This window comes from Ranitomeya variabilis, chromosome 3 (genome assembly GCF_051348905.1).
Source record: "Ranitomeya variabilis isolate aRanVar5 chromosome 3, aRanVar5.hap1, whole genome shotgun sequence".
In the NCBI taxonomy this organism is placed as follows: Eukaryota; Metazoa; Chordata; class Amphibia; order Anura; family Dendrobatidae; genus Ranitomeya; species Ranitomeya variabilis.
The window spans coordinates 75471439-75495707 of NC_135234.1; the positions used below are offsets into that span (position 1 = coordinate 75471439).

Consider the following 24269-nt stretch of genomic DNA (forward strand, 5'->3'; position numbering starts at 1 on the left):
GTGTGCAGAAAGGGCTCAAGAGCTTATCTCCCTACAAAGCCAGCATCTGCATCTAACAGCAGCAACTGTAGCTGATCGCTGCTGTTAACCTTTTAAATGCCGCTGTTATTCTATGATTATGATTAAAGGTGCGCAGTCACCTGAAACACATCGATGCCGCGTGTCATGTAACTTATACTGCTGACTTTGTACGTCTTCTTTGAGCACTTTATCTAAATAAAGCATTCACGGTTCATTGAGCTGGACTTTTCTACTTTATGATTTCCTATGCCTTGATGCGGCGTTTCCAAGCTCCGAACATCTTCAGAATGCCATTTACAGTGAGCTGGATTCAATTCCTTCTCCATTACTAACCCTTGGGCTTGATGCCAGCTGACATTACACAGGTGACATCAACCCTAAAAACTATTGATTGCTACTGCACCAGGGCATTCGGGAAGTGCCAAGGCTAAGTGCCAGAATTGACTCATCTAATGGATGCGTAATTTCTGCAGTGGCTAAGGGCTGTTCTTAGCAAGCTGGGAAGTGACAGATATCTATGGACCTTCTCAGCCTATTAATATCAGCCCCCAGCTGTCTGCTTTGCCTTAGCTAATCATTTAAAATAGGGAGGACCTCATATCATTTTTTGTGGGTTCAACCCATTTTTAATCATCAGCAAAAGCAAAGCAGACAATGAGGGACTGATATTAATAGGCTGGATATGTCCATTGATATTGGCCTTTCCCAGCATAATAAGGCCAGCTCACAGCTGTCTCCTTTCCCTTGGCTGAATATTAAAAATAGGGGGGAACCCACGTCATTTTTTTACATGAGTTATTTATTTTACACTGTCCATATGCTAGTTAAAGCACAATGGTGGCGCCAAATGTACTTGCCGGGTCACATGTTGCATTGGCCAATGACAGCCATGCCAATACGTGCCATGACTGTGATGGCTCCAGAAGTGCCCACAACCTAAAAGCTTGTTAATTGGCTGTGCTGCAGCCTTTCAAAAACGTTTTTTGGCATTGAACCCTAACAGTAAAATGGATTTCCGGGAAAAAGTCCATGTTCAGAGATTGGTACCGAACACTAGGTGTCCAGGACGAACCTCAAACGTTCCTATTCTTTATTTTGTTATACACTGACAAGCAAAAGGGTAACAATGCTTTGAACTTTCGATTTTCAGGCTCCATATCTCACCATTCACTAATGCTTCGAACGTGAGACTACCATAATTTTGCAGACAATCATCTTGGCTATCTCATACATAAATTTGACTTGCAACTATTTAGCATATGATTAGTAGGCTCAACCTTAATCTTTTGCCTGGTCTCTTCTAGACATTCCCAAAGTTGGTGCATTTTGGTTGACTTACTTGGGTATGTATACAGTTTATTCTTCAACTCTACCCACATGTGTTCGATAATCAGAAGAAAGGGTGCAATCCAGCGGAAGACAAGTCTTCGATTAATAAACAATGTTTATTGATCCATATTAAAAAATATTTATGTTGGTGTACCAAAAAAAGAGAAATTATCTCGCACATTACAGCATGGTGCACAACTGCAGCTTTAACCAAACATCTTAATCATGGCAAGTGTTCAATGGGTTGAGGTCTGGGGACTATGAGGGCCAGTACAGCAGCTCTCCTTCATTATCATTGAATCATTTCTTCATCAATATCGACGTATGCTTCTTGTCATTGTCCTGCTGGAACAAAATGTCGTCCTTTTCTTACCCATAATACTCAAGACTATGAATTAACTCATCTTGTAGGATAATCACATATACAGTAGCTCAGCATTGAGACCACCATTGATCAAGGTCAATTATCCAATGCCTATGGCTGTGAAACAACCCCATATCACCAGGTTTCCTCCACCAAACTTGACAGTTCCTTCACTGTCTCAATCTGCTAGCCCCTTTTTCCTTTGTTTCTTCCAAACCCATTTGCACCCATCAGAGCCTAGTCCATTGACTTTCATCTCAGCACTCCAAATCACCTATTTCCAATCATCCATTGTTCACTTTTTGTACTTTATTGTAAACTCGAGCCGATGTTTCTTATGACGATATTGAAGTCGAGGCTGCTTCGCCTTTTTTTAAGCCACCATTCCAGACTTGTGTAATGTGCATCATACAGTGCTTGTATGGACGTCTTTGATCTCACTATTACAAAGCATATGAACCGCCTCCACTGCCATGTTTGTTACGTCAAACCTGATATACCTTGTGATGAGCCAACTTTGCCTGAATGTCCACCTCTTGGCTTTTGAATGGATGCAAGGACTTCATTTCATATTCCTGAATCTTTCATGGCACTCATATGATGCAGTTTGGACATTTTCTTGGCAGAGTGACCGCTATTGATGAGCTGGATGATGCTGTTTCTCTTTTCTTTGGAAATCTTCTTCATGGCTGCTCCTCAATTTAAACCAGTGACCTTTCCCTTGGGAATCAACCTAATAACACATTGAGCTATTAGGGAATGTGGGAACAGGTTGTATTTTTTGTAGTATACATGAAGAAAAAGATTTTTCTCCACCAGGATCAAAACAGTAACAATGCAGTGACATGACAAGAATCTACATATCTAATCATATGCTTGATAGTTACAAGTCAAATTTATGTATGAGATAGCCAAGAAGATTGTCTATAAAATGATGGTAGTCTTCCGTTCGAAGCAGTAGTGGATAATAAGATATGGAGCCTGAAAGTCAAACGTTCAAAACATTTTTACCCTTTTACGCATTATTGTAGATACTGTGATAATCCTTGCCTTTTTTATTAAAATGTTCCCAAAAAAATTCTATTTCACTTTACACTTTTTGTTGGAGACTTTTATGTCTACAAACATGTGGATTTTTGTAAATTGTTTGTGACACATGTAGGAAAAGGAAATAACTTCTTCTAAGCTTCCGTGCTAGAAAAACTATAGGACACTAGCAAAATGTTTTTTTTTCTATTTATATTTTTTCAGAGTGTAAATGAGAAGATTTTTTTTTCAGTACGCAGAGTATGACATTGAAAGGTATAAAAATAAAAACCAATAATGGGCTGTAAAGTGACAAAGTGATGTTCTGTATGATGAAAATTTGATGTAAACACTTGTCAGAGTGGTTTCAGCACTGTAAGGCTAGGTTCAGATTGCGTTAGTGCAATCCGTTTAGCGCGAGCGCTAGCGGATTGCGCTAACGCAATGTCTTTTTCGGGGCCGCGTTCAGGGGTCGCGTTAACGTCCCCGCTCTCGCAGATCCCCGATCTGCGAGAGCGGGGAACGGACCTCTGGCGCGCCGCGGACGCTGCAAGCAGCGTCCGAGGCGCGCTACAAAAGACCGGCACATCGCTAGCGCGTGCCGAAAATGACATGCGCTAGCAATGCGCTCTAACATTGCCAGCAATGGGAGCGCTAACGGACGCGGTGCACGGCGTTAATTTCGCCGTGCAACGCTGTCCGTTAGCGCTATCCCATTAACGCAATGGGAACCTAGCCTAAGATGTTTTCTATATATGTTCAATAAAATGCTTGTTAGATGAGTTTCTTGGCACTTGTGGCATAACATAATGCTTCCACTGCTTCCAATTATTTAGGCTAGAAGTAAAAAATGGCCTCAAGTTGTTTTATAATGAATTGGGACCCTGGCTGGTTTGCTGCAATTTTTCCTTCTTCAGTTAAATTGTAATTACATTTCTCTGTAGACATTATAATATTCAGTGTAGGATATATTACTAACCTAATTTACTCAGCTGCTGCAAACTATTGACTGGATCCATAATAATAGAAGAGGTTAAGAAATGACACCTTTATCCAACATTTTATAATAAGACTCTATTGCAATAGAATATATCTAGATAGGCTTACAGTTACAGTGGGGCAAAAAAGTATTTAGTCAGTCAGCAATAGTGCAGGTTCCACCACTTAAAAAGATGAGAGGCGTTTGTAATTTACATCATAGGTAGACCTCAACTATGGGAGACAAACTGAGAAAAAAAAATCCAGAAAATCACATTGTCTGTTTTTTTATCATTTTATTTGCATTTTATGGTGGAAAATAAGTATTTGGTCAGAAACAAAATTTCATCTCAATACTTTGTAATATATCCTTTGTTGGCAATGACAGAGGTCAAACGTTTTCTGTAAGTCTTCACAAGGTTGCCACACACTGTTGTTGGTATTTTGGCCCATTCCTCCATGCAGATCTCCTCTAGAGCAGTGATGTTTTTGGCTTTTCGCTTGGCAACCCCGACTTTCAACTCCCTCCAAAGGTTTTCTATAGGGTTGAGATCTGGAGACTGGCTAGGCCACTCCAGGACCTTGAAATGCTTCTTACGAAGCCACTCCTTCGTTGCCCTGGCGGTGTGCTTTGGATCATTGTCATGTTGAAAGACCCAGCCACGTTTCAACTTCAGTGCCCTTGCTGTTGGAAGGAGGTTTGCACTCAAAATCTCACGATACATGGCCCCATTCATTCTTTCATGTACCCGGATCAGTCGTCCTGGCCCCTTTGGAGAGAAACAGCCCCAAAGCATGATGTTTCCACCACCATGCTTTACAGTAGGTATGGTGTTTGATGGATGCAACTCTGTATTCTTTTTCCTCCAAACACGACAAGTTGTGTTTCTACCAAACAGTTCCAGTTTGGTTTCATCAGACCATAGGACATTCTCCCAAAACTCCTCTGGATCATCCAAATGCTCTCTAGCAAACTTCAGACGGGCCCGGACATGTACTGGCTTAAGCAGTGGGACACGTCTGGCACTGCAGGATCTGAGTCCATGGTGGCGTAGTGTGTTACTTATGGTAGGCCTTGTTACATTGGTCCCAGCTCTCTGCAGATCATTCACTAGGTCCCCCCGCGTGGTTCTGGGATTTTTGCTCACCGTTCTTGTGATCATTCTGACCCCACAGGGTGGGATTTTGCGTGGAGCCCTAGATCGAGGGAGATTATCAGTGGTCTTGTATGTCTTCCATTTTCTAATTATTGCTCCCACTGTTGATTTCTTCACTCCAAGCTGGTTGGCTATTGCAGATTCAGTCTTCCCAGCCTGGTGCAGGGCTACAATTTTGTTTCTGGTGTCCTTTGACAGCTCTTTGGTCTTCACTAGTGTTGAGCATTCCGATGCTGCAAGTATCGGGTATCGGCCGATACTTGCTGTATCGGAATTCCGATACCGGGATTCCGATACTCTTGTGGTATCGGGTATCGGGTATCGGAACAACATTTTATTTTAATTCTCTCTTTTACACATTTTAACATTGTTAAAATGTGTAAAAGAGAGAATTAAAATAAAAAATATCGCTATACTCACCTGTCCGACGCAGCCGGGACCTCAGCGCAGGAACCGGCAGCGTTGTTTGTTTAAAATTCCCGCTTTTACATGGTTACGCGAACTCCCGGCTTGTGATTGGTCAGGGCGCCCATGTTGCCGGGCCGCGGACCAATCACAGCAAGCCGTGACGAAAATACGTCACGGCTTGCTGTGATTGGTCCGCGTCCCGGCAACATGGCCGCCATTAACCAATCACAAGCCGTGACGTCACGGGAGGCTGGACTTGCGCGCTTTTGAAAAAGCGCGCGTGTCCAGCCTCCAGTGACGTCCCGGCTTATGATTGGTTGCGCCGCGATCAACCAATCACAAGCCGGGAGGCTGGACACGCGCGCAATTTTAAAATGCGCGCTTGTCCTGCCTCCCGTGACGTCACGGCTTGTGATTGGTTAATGGCGGCCATGTTGCCGGGCCGCGGACCAATCACAGCAAGCCGTGACGTATTTTCGTCACGGCTTGCTGTGATTGGTCCGCGTCCCGGCAACATGGCGCCGTGACCAATCATAAGCCGGGACGTCACTGGAGGCTGGACACGCGCGCTTTTTCAAAAGCGCGCAAGTCCAGCCTCCCGTGACGTCACGGCTTGTGATTGGTTAATGGCGGCCATGTTGCCGGGACGCGGACCAATCACAGCAAGCCGTGACGTATTTTCGTCACGGCTTGCTGTGATTGGTCCGCGGCCCGGCAACATGGGCGCCCTGACCAATCACAAGCCGGGAGTTCGCGTAACCATGTAAAAGCGGGAATTTTAAACAAACAACGCTGCCGGTTCCTGCGCTGAGGTCCCGGCTGCGTCGGAGAGGTAAAGTATAGCGATATTTTTTATTTTAATTCTTTCTTTTACACATTTATATGGTTCCCAGGGCCTGAAGGAGAGTTTCCTCTCCTTCAGACCCTGGGAACCATCAGGAATACCGTCCGATACTTGAGTCCCATTGACTTGTATTGGTATCGGGTATCGGTATCGGATTGGATCCGATACTTTGCCGGTATCGGCCGATACTTTCCGATACCGATACTTTCAAGTATCGGACGGTATCGCTCAACACTAGTCTTCACCATAGTGGAGTTTGGAGTCAGACTGTTTGAGGGTGTGCACAGGTGTCTTTTTATACTGATAACAAGTTTAAACAGGTGCCATTACTACAGGTAATGAGTGGAGGAAAGAGGAGACTCTTAAAGAAGAAGTTACAGGTCTGGGAGAGCCAGAAATCTTGATTGTTTGTTTCTGACCAAATACTTATTTTCCACCATAAAATGCAAATAAAATGATAAAAAAACAGACAATGTGATTTTCTGTATTTTTTTTTCTCAGTTTGTCTCCCATAGTTGAGGTCTACCTATGATGCAAATTACAGACGCCTCTCATCTTTTTAAGTGGTGGAACTTGCACTATTGCTGACTGACTAAATACTTTTTTGCCCCACTGTATATGTATGACTGATGTGATTACTGCAGCTGGAAATGCAGTATTTGTCTCGTTGAAGTTTGCTGTATAGAAAAATCTTGAATGAAGTAACACATGAAATTTAATGTGAAAATTGCTCCATTGTGGCTTGCATTCTGCAAATTGGGGCCGACTCAGCTGCAATCAATGCCTAAAAAAAGGAACAAAAATCAGAAAAATATTATACACAGAAGGCCCATACTTATTAGAATAAAGTCAGTCAAACATGGCCATGGCAAATGAAGTGCTAATTTTCCAATTGTTGTGTTTTCACCGGTGATAAGCCTCTTCCTCACACTTTCTCTCCTCTTCCCATTCAGAACATATAATTCCCTAGCTGAGTGCTCATGTGTATGGAAGAGTTGGGAGAGAGATCTATTGGATGATCACTCACTTGTCCAACAGTTTTCACATGTGTGTGACTATTTTAACATTATATTAAGTGATCAGGAATAAAGGAATAAGCAACTCAAATTTATGTCATCCGTATCCACAGCATTTAAGCCTTTAGTGATCGACAATTGTTAGGGCTAGCGGAATGCACCAAGTATAGATAGGTAGCTACAAGGTGCGTTCGCAGCCCAGGGTCCACCGTGCAGAGATATATGCTGCAAAGTAACGACGGATAAACTCTGAGCTCACACGTGGGTTAAGCGTGACCCCGTGTGAACTGGAAGCGATCTCTGTTGCCTCACAGAGTCACGCTGTACACAAAACTATTACCCTAACTAGGGTTGTGCTTGCTCTGGAACTCTTCTATGCTAACCGCACACATGAAGGAACCAGATGCTAAGCCAAGGCTAATTGCCCCACTAATGCTAGCTGCCTGCCTGAGTGTACAGTCCCAAAGCTACAGCCTCACACCACATATGTATAGAGTGGGATAGTATCCACTGGCATAAGCCAAACACATTTGATACTAGCGCATGGCCTTGCAGCCATGCAAACCTTTTATAGTTGTAGCTCTTCAGGACCTTCCTGGTGGACCAATGGGAGCTGCTACAGGACCTGAGCATGTGACCCCGACATCCAATGAGAAGTCCTCCCGTGGGCATGCTCAGTGTGTGAAAAGCAGGACTTAGTCCCAGAAAAGCCTGCTCGCCGCTGACCAGTGCTGGCTACAAAGGCTGAGCCTGGAAAGGCAGCAGTAACCATTCGCACAGTTTCAGGCTGAGCCAGACGCTGGGACTGACGTCTCCGCTGAGGGCTGGAGGAGAATGGGAGACCACAGCAGACATGGTTCGAGATTCACCCTGTGCAGCGGCGGGAACTCAACACCAATACATCTTTTTTCTTACTTGAGATATGAGAATACCCTCTCCCGACTTGAAAAAGAAGAAGCTGTCAGCTGTACACACTGTTGCATCAGTCATGATTGGTGTTGACGCCAACCATGGCTGTTTAACTCCTTATATGCTGCTGTCAGTAGTAATTATGGCATCTAGATGGTTAACAGACTGAGGTGGGCTCCCTCTTTAATGCCAATTGGTACCCTGAGATCATGATCGTGTGATCCTGATGGTTGTTATGGCCAAATTATGGTCTTAGAGTTTGCCAGCTACAGTGGCCTTTTTAGAAGTTGTCAACATTTATTATATCGCCAAAAGTAACAGGAAAAATGGCACTTACCCGATCCTTCTTTCAAGATGTGGTTTTAATCTATAAAATTGATTACATTGATATTTGCGGAGGTGCAGGTGTCAGGTTTTTTTTTTCATGAATAGTGAGACCTGCCGGACTACGGACATTTCTCACCTTGCTGGTGCTTCTATGGTTCCATAAAAAGAAGGATCGGGTAAGTGCTGTTTTTCTTGTTACTTTTACCGATATAATATATGCTCTTTATGCATGCACCACCCAGAAGAGATGCAACAAGGCTATTTATGAGGATTTGGGTTGAAATAATACACGGGAAAAAAGTGACTTGGTGCCTGGAATAACCCTTCTTTTTTTAAAAAATTAATTTTCATTATCAACCTTTCAGTTGGCTTTTTTTTCCCGTGAAATAATATTCCTCAGTACCAGCATATACTAAACCACATTTTTACAGCTAAATAATATTACTCATTACCAGCATATACAAAAACCTTTTTTAGAGCTAAATAATATTCCTTGCCTACTGCTGAAATAGCAGTTGTGCAACTGGCGTAAAGCCTGCTGGCAAACGCAAACATGACTATTTACCAGTAATTTTCCTGAGACTGCTGTTGGCGTGTGTAGTAAAGGCGATATAAAAAAACTACTCTGCTGTTAGTTAAATAGTGTATATTTATCTAGCAGTTGTGTGACTGGTGCAAAACCTGCTGACATACGCAATCATCACTATTTACCAGTAATTTACCTGAGTCTGCTGTTGGTGTGTGTAATAAAGGAGATATTAAAAAAATACTCTGCTATTGGCTAAATAGTGTATATTTATCTAGCAGTGGTGCGACTGGCGCAAAGCCTGCTGAGATATGCAAATGTTACTATTTACCAGTAATTTTTCTGCATCTGCTGTTGGTGTGTGTAATAAACTACTCTGCTATTGGTTAAATATTGAGAAGGAAAACCAAGAAAATATAATCCAAAGTCCAAATAAATGAACACAAATAAACTTTATTGGTCACATAAACAGGTAAGGATAGGTAAAGTTAAAAACATGGGAAGACATGCAGCCATGCACTGCATAGGGCAGGTAAGACCAATTGTATATTGCATTGTATTAGACAATATACGGCTGTATCAACCATTCAAAGAGAACGCTGCTGCCAATATAGAAACAATTTAAAACTGGTGTACCAGTAGTAAGCAGGAACATAGAAACTAGTAGAATGCATCATAGATTCACAAAATCAGTAAGATATTACTCATGGCCTGCATAATAATTATCCATCAATGTATGCAGTGGTGTCTCCAGATGGTCAGCCCTCCCATCCCTACGCACGTTTCGGATTTCTCCTTCCTCAGAGGGTGTCACGTAGGGGTGGGCGGACTGACCATCTGGACAAGCTAGTTTTAAATTGTTTCTATATTGGCAGAAGCATTCTCTTTGAATGGTTGATACAGCTATATATTGTCTAATACAATTCAATATACAATTGGTCTTACCTGCCCTATGCAGTGCATGGCTGCATGTCTACCCATGTTTTTAACTTTACCTATCCTTACCTGTTTATGTGACCAATAAAGTTTATTTGTGTTCATTTATTTGAACTTTGGATTGCATTTTGTTGGTTTTCCTTCTCCCTAGTTATGCTAGTTGACAATCTGTCCATATTTTGGTCCTTTGAAAACATCTGAGGTGGCCTGATATATGTATATAATTATTAGTAAGTATACAGATTTTCCTGGTAATTACCTATGTTTATCACTATTGGCCAATATCACCCCTGACATTGTAATGTTTGTCATATATTTATATTACTATTGGTTAAATAGTGTATATTTACCTAGCACTTGGGCGACTGGCGCAAAGCCTGCTGACATACACAAATGTCACTATTTACCAGTAATTTGCCTGAGTCTGCTGTAGGCATGTGTAATAAAGGTGATATAAAAAAATACTCGGCTGTTGATTAAATTATATATTAATCTAGCAATGTTGCGACTGGTGCAAAGCCTGCTGAGATACACAAACGTCACTATTTACCAGTAGAGATGGGCGGACACCTGGATGTTTGGGTCCAGCGGATTTGGCCAAACAGTAACAAAAAGTTCATGTTCAGGTACCAGAACAGTACCTGGACCCAAACCCGAACACAGATCCCATTCACTTGAATGGGGGCCTGAACATCCAGTGTTTGCTACACTGTTATGTGTATGACAGCACGGCAAACACCGCTTCTGATCAGCGGTGAAATCATCTCCACCGGTCAGAGAGCCATGGTTCCCATGCTGTCAGAAGACAGTGTGAGCCCGCAGCTGTGATCAGAGGTATAAAGTTTACCTCCAGTCACTGGTGTCAGCGGATGGGATTACAGCTCCCATCATCCAAACCTGCTGCCTTTAATAACAGCGAGAGCAGGAGCGATTGATGGGTGTATTCATTAGCCGGCTCCTGAGCTGTAAATAAATAATTAAAAAGAAAGGCATGGGTTCCCCTATATTTTTGATAACCAGCCAGGCAAAACTCACAGTTATACTCAACAAACACCTATTCCACCGAATCCCTCATTCTCCTGTAATAAACCAAACATAAAAAACAACAATATCCTTCACCTATCCATCATTCTGTCCCACACCGTAATCCATGTCTGGGAAAACAGTTTTCAACCTGGACAGTGCCAAGATGTGACCATCCAAGCTGAGAACCACTGGTAAATGAGCTGCTCCAAGTGCAGACTCAGTGACCAGCAGATATGTCATCGAGGTTACCTCTGGTCACTGAGGCTGCATTCCTAGCCTGGCTGAACTGTCGTGACCTCAGTAAGATCCCCCTAGAAAAACCATGAGAAAAACTTTCATCGTGTGTATATTTATCTAGCAGTTATATGACAGATGCAAAGCCTGCTGAGACACGCCAACGAGACTATTTACCAGTATATTTCCTGAGTCTGCTGTTGGCGTGTGTAATAAAGGAAATGTAAAAAAAATACTCTGCTATTGGTTAAGTAGTATATATTTATCTAGCAGTTGTGATGGGGGCCATTTCATTACATTCTAGGAGAATCCCTTTAATAAGAGTGGTGGAAGGCATGTACACCAGTTATATGAGTTATTTTACCATGTATTGAGCCAGAATTCTTTGATGTTTAAATTCGTAAATCTCTTCTAATATATACACTACACTGTAAAGTGTCAATGTTTTATCCATTATTTTATTGTATTTAATTTTCCCTTTAATGCAATAATTATACATATTTAATTAAAAGAAAACAAGGAAAAGGATTGTTATTCAGAACTTTAATACACATAAATGAAGGTGAATCATCTCCTCTCTCTAAAATGTATTTTGTAATTTGTAAGACAAAACAGGTGGTATGGGTGCAGTCATCCTCCTACGAGTTTATTTCCTACATAGAAACTGTATCCTTTTTTTTCAAAAGACCTCAATTGAAGCAAAACTTACATAAGCTTTTCAACAATATTCTATTGTAAGATTGTTTGAGCAACGTATTTTGCTAAAGTTCCAGGTTGGTGTCAACTCTCATAGTATAAAAGCTGTATTATAGCATGACACTTTACAAAGCAAAGTCTATGCTCTATAATTTGTAAGCTATCTGATTAGAAAAAAACGCAGAACAAGTGATATGGACAAACAGTTAGCCTCCTGCGAGTTTTTTTACTGCGTAGAACTATCATTATTTTTCTTTCAAAGAAACTCAATTGAAATTAAGATTATACAAACCAAGTGGAGTCAATCTATTATTTTGCACTTTTCAATTGTAAGATTAGTTGACCAATGTGTTTTGAAAAAGTTGCTAGTTGGCATCAAGTCTCAAAGCATTAAAGCCTTATTACAGCATATAATATTAACTTTACAATGTAAAGCTTTATATATATATATATATATATATATATATATATATATATATATACACACACCGTATTTTTCGGACTATAAGACGCACTTTTGTTCCCAAAAATTTTGGGGTAAAGTGGGGGGTGCATCTTATAATCCGAATCTGTGTGCTGTGCTGTAGAGGAGGGGGGGCTCTGCAGTGGTGTCAGGGCTGGTGTGGGCTGCCTGCGAGCTGCTGAGACAGCAGGAGGTTCTGTGCTCCCGCTCATTAACCTCATGTAATAATCACTGCACCTGCTGTCCATCACCTCGGTGCTGAACCTGTGCCGAGTTGATTCACAGGGGAGCAGCGAATATTACATGTGCCTGCATCTCCCCCCACTCCCATCATGGATATCGCCCCTGGTCACTCTTATATTCCCCCCGTGCTGCTGGCAGGCACATGCTTCCCCCCCTGTGCTGCTGGCAGGCACATGATAAAATAACAAACACTTAACTCACCTTTCCCTGATGGCTCCATGCTCACAGCTCCTCCGTTGCTTCCTGTGTCTGTGCTGACATCCGACCATGTGATCAGCACAGCACAGTGATGACATCAAAGAATTCTGGCTCAATACATGGTAAAATAACTCCTATAACTGGTGTACATGCCTTCCACCACTCTTATTAAAGGGATTCTCCTAGAATGTAATGAAATGGCCCCCATCACAACTGCTAGATAAATATATACTACTTAACCAATAGCAGAGTATTTTTTTTACATTTCCTTTATTACACACGCCAACAGCAGACTCAGGAAATATACTGGTAAATAGTCTCGTTGGCGTGTCTCAGCAGGCTTTGCATCTGTCATACAACTGCTAGATAAATATACACACGATGAAAGTTTTTCTCATGGTTTTTCTAGGGGGATCTTACTGAGGTCACGACAGTTCAGCCAGGCTAGGAATGCAGCCTCAGTGACCAGAGGTAACCTCGATGACATATCTGCTGGTCACTGAGTCTGCACTTGCAGCAGCTCATTTACCAGTGGTTCTCAGCTTGGATGGTCGCATCTTGGCACTGTCCAGGTTGAAAACTGTTTTCCCAGACATGGATTACGGTGTGGGACAGAATGATGGATAGGTGAAGGATATTGTTGTTTTTTATGTTTGGTTTATTACAGGAGAATGAGGGATTCGGTGGAATAGGTGTTTGTTGAGTATAACTGTGAGTTTTGCCTGGCTGGTTATCAAAAATATAGGGGAACCCATGCCTTTCTTTTTAATTATTTATTTACAGCTCAGGAGCCGGCTAATGAATACACCCATCAATCGCTCCTGCTCTCGCTGTTATTAAAGGCAGCAGGTTTGGATGATGGGAGCTGTAATCCCATCCGTTGACACCAGTGACTGGAGGTAAACTTTATACCTCTGATCACAGCTGTGGGCTCACACTGTCTTCTGACAGCATGGGAACCATGGCTCTCTGACCGGTGGAGATGATTTCACCGCCGATCAGAAGCGGTGTTTGCCGTGCTGTCATGCACATAACAGTGTAGCAAACACTGGATGTTCAGGCCCCCATTCAAGTGAATGGGATCTGTGTTCGGGTTTGGGTCCAGGTACTGTACTGGTACCTGAACATGAACTTTTTGTTACTGTTTGGCCAAATCCGCTGGACCCAAACATCCAGGTGTCCGCCCATCTCTACTGGTAAATAGTGACGTTTGTGTATCTCACTCAGCAGGCTTTGCACCAGCAAAATTGCTAGATTAATATATAATTTAACCAACAGCCGAGTATTTTTTTATATCACCTTTATTACACATGCCAACAGCAGACTCAGGCAAATTACTGGTAAATAGTGACATTTGTGTATGTCAGCAGGCTTTGCGCCAGTCGCCCAAGTGCTAGGTAAATATACACTATTTAACCAATAGTAATATAAATATATGACAAACATTACAATGTCAGGGGTGATATTGGCCAATAGTGATAAACATAGGTAATTACCAGGAAAATCCGTATACTTACTAATAATTATATACATATATCAGGCCACCTCAGATGTTTTCAAAGGACCAAAATATGGACAGATTGTCAACTAGCATAACTAGGGAGAAGGAAAACCAACAAAATGCAATCCAAAGTTCAAATAAATGAACACAAATAAACTTTATTGGTCACATAAACAGGTAAGGATAGGTAAAGTTAAAAACATGGGTAGACATGCAGCCATGCACTGCATAGGGCAGGTAAGACCAATTGTATATTGAATTGTATTAGACAATATATAGCTGTATCAACCATTCAAAGAGAATGCTTCTGCCAATATAGAAACAATTTAAAACTAGCTTGTCCAGATGGTCAGTCCGCCCACCCCTACGTGACACCCTCTGAGGAAGGAGAAATCCGAAACGTGCGTAGGGATGGGAGGGCTGACCATCTGGAGACACCACTGCATACATTGATGGATAATTATTATGCAGGCCATGAGTAATATCTTACTGATTTTGTGAATCTATGATGCATTCTACTAGTTTCTATGTTCCTGCTTACTACTGGTACACCAGTTTTAAATTGTTTCTATATTGGCAGCAGCGTTCTCTTTGAATGGTTGATACAGCCGTATATTGTCTAATACAATGCAATATACAATTGGTCTTACCTGCCCTATGCAGTGCATGGCTGCATGTCTTCCCATGTTTTTAACTTTACCTATCCTTACCTGTTTATGTGACCAATAAAGTTTATTTGTGTTCATTTATTTGGACTTTGGATTGTATTTTCTTGGTTTTCCTTCTCAATATTTAACCAATAGCAGAGTAGTTTATTACACACACCAACAGCAGATGCAGGAAAATTACTGGTAAATAGTAACATTTGCATATCTCAGCAGGCTTTGCGCCAGTCGCACCACTGCTAGATAAATATACACTATTTAGCCAACAGCAGAGTATTTTTTTAATATCTCCTTTATTACACACGCCAACAGCAGACTCAGGTAAATTACTGGTAAATAGTGATGATTGCGTATGTCAGCAGGTTTTGCACCAGTCACACAACTGCTAGATAAATATACACTATTTAACTAACAGCAGAGTAGTTTTTTTTATATCGCCTTTACTACACACGCCAACAGCAGACTCAGGAAAATTACTGGTAAATAGTCATGTTTGCGTTTGCCAGCAGGCTTTATGCCAGTTGCACAACTGCTATTTCAGCAGTAGGCAAGGAATATTATTTAGCTCTAAAAAAGGTTTTTGTATATGCTGGTAATGAGTAATATTATTTAGCTGTAAAAATGTGGTTTAGTATATGCTGGTACTGAGGAATATTATTTCACGGGAAAAAAAAGCCAACTGAAAGGTTGATAATGAAAATTAATTTTTTTAAAAAAGAAGGGTTATTCCAGGCACCAAGTCACTTTTTTCCCGTGTATTATTTCAACCCAAATCCTCATAAATAGCCTTGTTGCATCTCTTCTGGGTGGTGCATGCATAAAGAGCATATATTATATTGGTAAAAGTAACAAGAAAAACAGCACTTACCCGATCCTTCTTTTTATGGAACCATAGAAGCACCAGCAAGGTGAGAAATGGCCGTAGTCCGGCAGGTCTCACTATTCATGAAAAAAAAACCCTGACACCTGCACCTCCGCAAATATCAATGTAATCAATTTTATAGATTAAAACCACATCTTGAAAGAAGGATCGGGTAAGTGCCATTTTTCCTGTTACTTTTGCACCCCCCCACTGACATCACTATGTGCCCAGGTTACATGATCCGATGCCTGGGAAACAGGAAGCACAACCGAGGAGTTGTAAGCACGGAGCCATCAGGGAAAGGTGAGTTAAGTGTTTGTTATTTTATCATGTGCCTGCCAGCAGCACGGGGGGAGCATGTGCCTGCCAGCAGCACAGAGAGGGGCATGTGCCTGCCAGCAGCATGGGGGGCATGTGCCTGCCAGCAGCACGGGGGGCATGTGCCTGCCAGCAGCACAGGGGGGGCATATGCCTGCCAGCAGCACAGGGGGAGGCATGTGTCAGCCAGCAGCACGGGGGGGGGGGGCATGTGCCTGCCAGCAGCACAGGGGGCATATAGTGACTGGGGGGCCTGTACCTGCCAGCAGCACAGGGGGGTATATGTCTGCCATGAGTACAGGGGGGGCATGTGCCTGTCAGCAGCACAGGTAGGCATGTGTCTGCCAGAAGCAGAGGGGGGAAGCATGTGTCTGCCAGCAGCAGGGGGGTGGCATGTGCCTGCCAGCAGCATGGGGGGCATGTGTCTGCCAGCAGCACAGGGGGGGCATATGCCTGCCAGCAGCACAGAGGGGCATATGCCTGCCAGTAGCACAGGGGGGGCATGTGTCTGCCAGCAGCACAAGGGGCATGTCTGCCAGCAGCACAGGGGGCATATAGTGACCGGGGGGCCTGTACCTGCCAGTAGCACAGGGGGGCATATTGAGACTGGGGGGCCATGTGCCTGCCAGCAGCACAGGGGGGCATATGTCTGCCAGCAGCACAGGGGGCATATAGTGACCGGGGGGGCCTGTACCTGCCAGTAGCACAGGGGGGCATATTGAGACTGGGGGGCCATGTGCCTGCCAGCAGCACAGGGGGGCATGTCCCTGCCAGCACAAGGGGGCATATAGTGACCGGGGGGGCTGTACCTGTCAGCAGCACAGGGGGATATATTGTGACTGGGGGGCATGTGCCTGCCAGCAGCACAGGGGGCATGTCCCTGCCAGCACAAGGGGGCATATTGTGACCGGTGGGGCATGTGCCTGCCAACACAGGGGGCATATAGTGACCCAGGGGGGGCATGTGTCTGCACAAGGATGGGGGTTATATATATACCAGGATGAGGGACATATGATTTGTAAGACGGACACTGCCATTTTAAGACAGAACCCCAATTAACATAAAAAGTTATTTTTTTCTCTTTTTCTTCACCAAATTTGGGGGTGCGTCTTATAATCAGGTGCGTCTTATAGTCCGATAAATACGGGAATATATATCTATATAGATATATATATATATATATATATATATATATACACATATATATATATATATATATATATATATATATATATATATACATATATATATATATATATATATATATATATATATATATATATATACAGCTCTGAAAAAATTAAGAGACCACCACATCTAAAAAAACCCTGTCATGGGCAGCCCATTCTCCATACCTGAATAGTAACAAGCAATCAAACAAAGAAGAACTGCTTCAATTTTTGCGCCAGAAGCAGTATGAAAGACTGGTGGAAAGCATGCAAAGACGAATGAAAGCTGTGATTAAACATCATGGTTATTACACAAAATATTGATTTCTGAACTCTTCCTTGTTTCTAAATGATCATGAACTTGTTTTCTTTGCATTATTTGAAGTCTGAAAGCACTGTTTGTTTGTTTTTAATTTTGACAATTTTTCTTTGTCAGAAAAAAAACACAAAAATTATTGCTTGGAAATTCGGAGACATGTTGTCAGAAGTTTATAGAATAAAAGAACAATTTACATTTCACTCAAAAATATACCTACAAAGAGAAAAATCAGACAAACTGAACATTTTTCAGTGGTCTCTTAATTTTTGCCAGAGCTGTATATATGAAATATGTATCAACCACATCACCAGTTTTCTAAGCAAATATATTTCTAAAGATGTTAACATGAAATTCTCACCAGATGTCGGTAACAACCCATCCTATCCATGTAGGAACATAAATCAAACCATAAATATCCATATATTAAGTTATGTTTAATAATGAGAAATGACACAGGGAAAATGTATTCAAAACACTTACTTAAGTTCAATTAATACTTTGTATAAAAGCCTTTGTTGGTGATATCAGCTTCAAGACTCCTCCTGTATAGCTTCCATTGCCCCATTCTCCCACACATACCCTCTTTAATCCTGAAGGTTCCGTGGACTCCTTCTATAAGCTCTGAGCTTTAGTTTCTTCCATAAATTTTCTATTGCATTCAAGTGATTGGCTGGCTCATTCTAGCAGCTTTATTTTCTTTCACTGAAACTAATTGAGAATTTCCTTGGATGTGAGTTTGGGATCATTGTCTTGCTGAAATGTCCACCCTTGTTTCCTTTTCATTATCCTATTAGCAGCAGATTTTTATTAAGATTGTATAGGTACATTTGTCCATTCATCCCTCCTTCAATCCCTTGAAGTTTGCCATTGCCATATGCTGAAAAACATCCCCACATCATGATGTTCTCATCTCCAAATGTCACTGTTGGCATGGTGTTTTGGGGGCGATATGTAGTGCCTTTTGGCCTCCAAACATGGTATGTATCATGACATCCAGAGAGTTCAATTTTGGTTTCATCTGACCAGACTATATTCTCCCAGTATTTCAGAAGCTTGTCTAATGTTGTTGAGCAAACATTAAATGTGCTCGAACATGCTTTTAGTTCAGCAATGGACTTCTGCTTGGGGAGCGTTCAAACAAGCCTTGGAGGTTGACATCATTACTTATTATTTTCTTTGAAACAATTGTACCTGCTGTTTCCAGGTCTTTCTGTAGCTCTCCACAGGTTGTCCTCGGCTCTTGGACAACTCTTCTGATAATTTCTTTTCAAACCTCTGTCCAAAATCTTGTGAAAAATATTTAGAATTGAGAGTCCTCAGTGGTTGATACCTTTTAATGGGTAACTGAAAAGATGGCAACAAATTGCAAGATTTCGAGACTACTCAGGTCTCTTCATCATCTTGCAGGGAGCAACTGGTCGTGACTGGTTTATGGTGAACTAATATCCTTTCCACTTCCAGAATATGGTCTGAACAGTGCTCACTGGAACCTTTAGTAGTTTAGAAATGCTTCTGTAACCAATTCCATCAATATATATTTTGCAACAATAAAGTTGTCTTGAGACAGCTCTTTGAATTTACATCATGAGATATTTCTTGTGTGGCACCTTGGTAATGAAACACTTTTTCTAAAGGCCATCAGTTGAACCAGCTAATATTGCTTTTCACTAAGTGGCATGATTGCTTTCTAATTACTGACAGATTTCAGCTAGTGTCATGACTTTCCATGGCTTTTTGCACCTCTCTATTTTCATGTGCTCAGTATTTTTTCCGCGTCATTTCTCATTATTACACATATTATACATACAGTGGGGAAAATAAGTACTTGACCCACTGCTGATTTTTGCAAGTTTTCCCACCTACAAAGAATTGAGAGGTCTGTAATTTTTATCGTAGGTACACCTCAACTGTGAGAGAAAGAATCTAAAAATACAAAACAGAAAATCACATAGTATGATTTTTAAATAACTAAATTGCATTTTATTGGATGAAATACGTATTTGATCAACTACCAACCAACAAGAATTCTGTCTTTCACAGCCCTGTTAGTTTTTCGTTAAGGAGCCCTCCTACTCTGCACTCATTACCTGTATTAATTGCACCTGTTTGAACTCGTTACCTGTATAAAAGACACTTGTCTACACACTCAAGCAACCACACTCCAGCTTTTTCCACCATGGCCAAGACCAAAGAGCTGTCTAAAGACACCAGGGGCAAAAATTGTAGACCTGTACAAGACCGGGATGGGATATAGGGCAATAGACAAGCCACTGGGTGAAAAGGCATTAACTGTTTGTGCAATTATTAGTAAATGGAAGAAATTCAAGATGGCTGTCAATCTTCCTCTATCTACTGATTTTTTTTTTGCCTGCATGGATTGGATGGTTGTTACTGACACCTGGTGAGCATTTCATGTCAATAGCACCTATCTAATAGGTAAATATCTTTACTTAGAAAATTGTTGATGTGTTCAATACTTATTTCACCTGCAGCCTGTGTGTTTGTATGCTAGAAAACGGTTTCAAATGAGAAGCTAACACTTCGTATCTGGGTGAATAAAGTCCACCTCTTTCACTTAGTGGAGTGCTGATTCCATTATATTCTCTGTCTCTCTGTAGATAGATAGATAGATAGATAGATAGATAGATATAATAAATAACGTGTATATACAACGCTCTAATCTATATTCTGTTTTTTCTTTTCTTCCCAGATCGAATCTCGAAAACGACTTGCTAAAACAGTCTTGGTTTTTGTTGGGCTCTTCGCATTCTGCTGGCTTCCCAACCATGTGATTTATTTATATCGTTCCTACCATTATTCAGAAGTAGACACTTCCGTCTTACACTACATCACCAGCATCTGTGCTCGGGTTTTAGCCTTTACCAATTCCTGCGTTAATCCATTTGCTTTGTACTTGCTCAGTAAGAGTTTCAGGAAACAGTTTAACAACCAGTTATTCTGTTGCAGACCAAGACTTATTCTGAGGTCTCAGAGCATGGGAAGGAGTACCACCCGAATGACTTCACTAAAAAGCACTAACCATTCCATTGCCAGCTTTAGTCTGATCAATGGCAAACACATCTGTCATGAAGGTTGTGTATAAAGATGTCACCTGGGTATTTGTACATGTGTTCCTTGTGAGTGGGGGTTATTATTTAGTATCTGTAAAAAGTGTTAGTCTTACTGAGGGAGCGGAAAGTTACAACTAGTTTTGTTCAACTTATTATGTTGCAGCTAAAATATATTTCAACGGAATTCAATCTCAACTGTTTATAGAGCTGTCAGTATGTATATACGCCTTGTGCAATATGAAAATTAGTCCTCGATTGAGCATGTCTTCTTGAGTCAAGGGGAGATCCAACTTTATAAAAAGGTCAAAATGTATTAGAAAAACTATACCACTTTTTTCGCTATTGATCCAGCACTGATGCTCCAATGGTTCTTCTGATCTTTGTTTCAATTGGCTTACATGTGAATGATAGAGCCCAACAGCAGACTAAGCCGTCATGTGCTGTGCTGCTGGCATCATAGCTTCCATCACTGAGCAATATCACCAGTAATATTGAATATGTGCACTCATTGGCTGCAAGCTGTTTGTAAACACTGGGAGGACCCCCGGAGAATCAGCATAGCATCTGCGGGGGAAAAACAGGTGAATGTAGTTCATTCTAATGTTTTGCAGCTGTCTTTAACTTTTTTAATTATATAACCCCATTAAATGTGTTGTCTACTAGTTGTACAACCTCTTCTGAATCCCTGTGTTTCCCCCAGTAAAATAATAACACCAATACTCAACTCTGGTGCAGGCGACATTCAAGCGGTATCAGCATTGGCTCTCCCGGGGATCTACTTTAACTTCACTCTTCTCTCCAACAGACATAATTGAAATTTGAAGGAAGTGAGAGCTTCCGCTGCTCTCTCACTTCCTTCAGATGTCTTGATTTGTCCAAAAGAGAGAAGAATGAATCTAGTGCTGATTTGCTGCAGTGTTTACATGACATAACAATGTCATGCAAGCCCCAGGGTTGCCAGTACGGACACAGCTGGAATTGCATTGTACTGGAGGTGAATATAGGTGTTATTGTTTTACTGAGGGGAAACAAAAGGATTGAGAAGGGGTTGACCAAAAAGTGGACAACCTCTTTAAACAATTACATCCTTCACATGTTAGAGCAACTCTTTAGGCTGTATGTAAAGAAGCAGTGAGTGTGACCTGTTTATATTCACTTTAGTTGGGAGCAAATTGCAAACAATCTTTCATTACAGATATGAATACAAACCAGGTTTTTCTTTTATTATGTTTTATGAGAGCATCAGCTGGATTATCATAAGCTGCTTATCTCTTGTAGAAATCTGTAGAAATCCCTGCTACCCATGCTGCTAATAGGTGAAGCAGTCACCATGTTTCTGGGAATAGGCTAATTAAAAAAAAAAACAAGGGGAATGGCTGAATCCTATTTTTTTGCAACCTACTTAGATCAATATATCACCATGTGGACTTTCACGACTCTTTCAGGAATCCCAAGGACATAAGAAGAGTGTAGAGAGATCTCTGACCTGACCATTACTCCCACCTCCTTACATTACTACTCAGAGGGTTAAAAATGGACAACAAACTGAACTTAGTGATGGATTATGTCCATGTATGTAAACATTTCTAGCTATTACACGTGTAATATTAACTATTTATTTTCTGCATATAGTTACTAAGTTATACAGAGTATTGTTTACCGGCACTGAAGCCAATGTTTGAACGAATGTGAAATTTAACAGGAGGCAATGTACTAATCTGAGGGAGGCATTAAAAACAGCACAAAATCGTATTATAGTTGTATCACATTAATTTGCATAAACAGTAACTATTACAAATCTCATAATTTTATTGTGTCTTGGAAAAATTAGCCAATTAGATTTTAATTCAAATTTTATACATTTATCTATCTATTGTTTATGTATAAATATTGTTTATGTATATATACTGTATATTGTATATGTATGCATACTGTGTGTGTATATATATATACACTCACCGGCCACTTTATTAGGTACACCATGCTAGTAACGGGTTGGACCCCATTTGCCTTCAGAACTGCCTCAATTCTTCGTGGCATAGATTCAACAAGGTGCTGGAAGCATTCCTCAGAGATTTTGGTCCATATTGACATGATGGCATCACACAGTTGCCGCAGATTTGTCGGCTGCACATCCCAAAGATGCTCCATACAAGGCAGGATGGATCCATGCTTTCATGTTGTTTACGCCAAATTCTGACCCTACCATCCGAATGTCGCAGCAGAAATCGAGACTCATCAGACCAAGCAACGTTTTTCCAATCTTCTACTGTCCAATTTCGATGAGCTTGTACAAATTGTAGCCTCAGTTTCCTGTTCTTAGCTGAAAGGAGTGGTACCCGGTGTGGTCTTCTGCTGCTGTAGCCCATCTGCCTCAAAGTTCGACGCACTGTGCGTTCAGAGATGCTCTTAGGCCTACCTTGGTTGTAACGGGTGGCGATTTGAGTCACTGTTGCCTTTCTATCAGCTCAAACCAGTCTGCCCATTCTCCTCTGACCTCTGGCATCAACAAGGCATTTCCGCCCACAGAACTGCCGCTCACTGGATTTTTTTTCTTTTTCGGACCATTCTCTGTAAACCCTAGAGATGGTTGTGCGTGAAAATCCCAGTAGATCAGCAGTTTCTGAAATACTCAGACCAGCCCTTCTGGCACCAACAACCATGCCACGTTCAAAGGCACTCAAATCACCTTTCTTCCCCATACTGATGCTCGGTTTGAACTGCAGGAGATTGTCTTGACCATGTCTACATGCCTAAATGCACTGAGTTGCCGCCATGTGATTGGCTGATTAGAAATTACGTGTTAACAAGAAGTTGGACAGGTGTACCTAATAAAGTGGCCAGTGAGTGTATATATATATACACACACCGGTGCTTCTCACAAAATTAGAATGTTGTAAAAAAGTTAATTATTTCAGTTCTTTAATAGAAACAGTGAAACTCATATATTATATAGAGTCATTACAAACAGAGTGATCTATTTCAAGTGTTTATTCCTTTGATGTTGATGATCATGGCTTACAGCCAATGAAAACCCAAAAGTCATTATCTCAATAAATTAGAAAAATTAACAAAAAACACATGCAAAGGCTTCCTAATTGTTTAAAAAGATCCATTAGTCTGTTTTAGTAGGCTCCACAATCTTGGGGAAGATTGCTGACTTGACAGATATACAGAAGGCAGTCATTGACACACAAGTTAATTTTGCATTTCATTTGGAAATCAAAGTCCCAGAGTCTGGAGGAAGAGTGGAGAGGCAACAATCCAAACAGATTGAGGTCTCGTGTGAAGTTTCCACAATCAGTGATGGTTTGGGGAGCCATGTCATCTGCTGGTGTAGGTCCACTGTGGTTTATCAAGACCAAAGTCAGCGCAGCCGTCTACCAGGAAATTTTAGAGCACTTCATGCTTCCCTCTGCAGACAAGCTTTTTGGAGATGGAAATGTCATTCTCCAGCAGGACTTGGCACCTGTCCACACTGCCAAAAGTACCAATATCTGGTTTAAAAACAACAGTATCACTGTGCTTGATTGGCAGCAAACTCGCCTGACCTTAACCCCATAGAGAATCTATGGGGTATTGTCAAGAGGAAGATGAGACACCAGACCCAACAATACAGGCGAGCTGAAGGCTGCTATCAAAGCAGCCTGGGCTTCCATAACA

General features: G+C 41.5%; 1 protein-coding gene across 1 annotated transcript in view; it reads left to right on the forward strand.

The window, feature by feature from the left end:
* GRPR (gastrin releasing peptide receptor) overlaps positions 1–22663 on the forward strand; it is a 156987-nt gene extending 134324 nt beyond the window's left edge. Inside the window, exons 3-4 of the mRNA XM_077299415.1 lie at positions 20246–20627; positions 22052–22663. Of these exons, the coding sequence (XP_077155530.1) occupies positions 20246–20627; positions 22052–22068 (399 nt within the window). The 3' untranslated portion in view covers positions 22069–22663. The remainder of the gene's footprint in view (positions 1–20245; positions 20628–22051) is intronic.
* The last annotated feature ends 1606 nt before the right edge of the window (positions 22664–24269 follow it).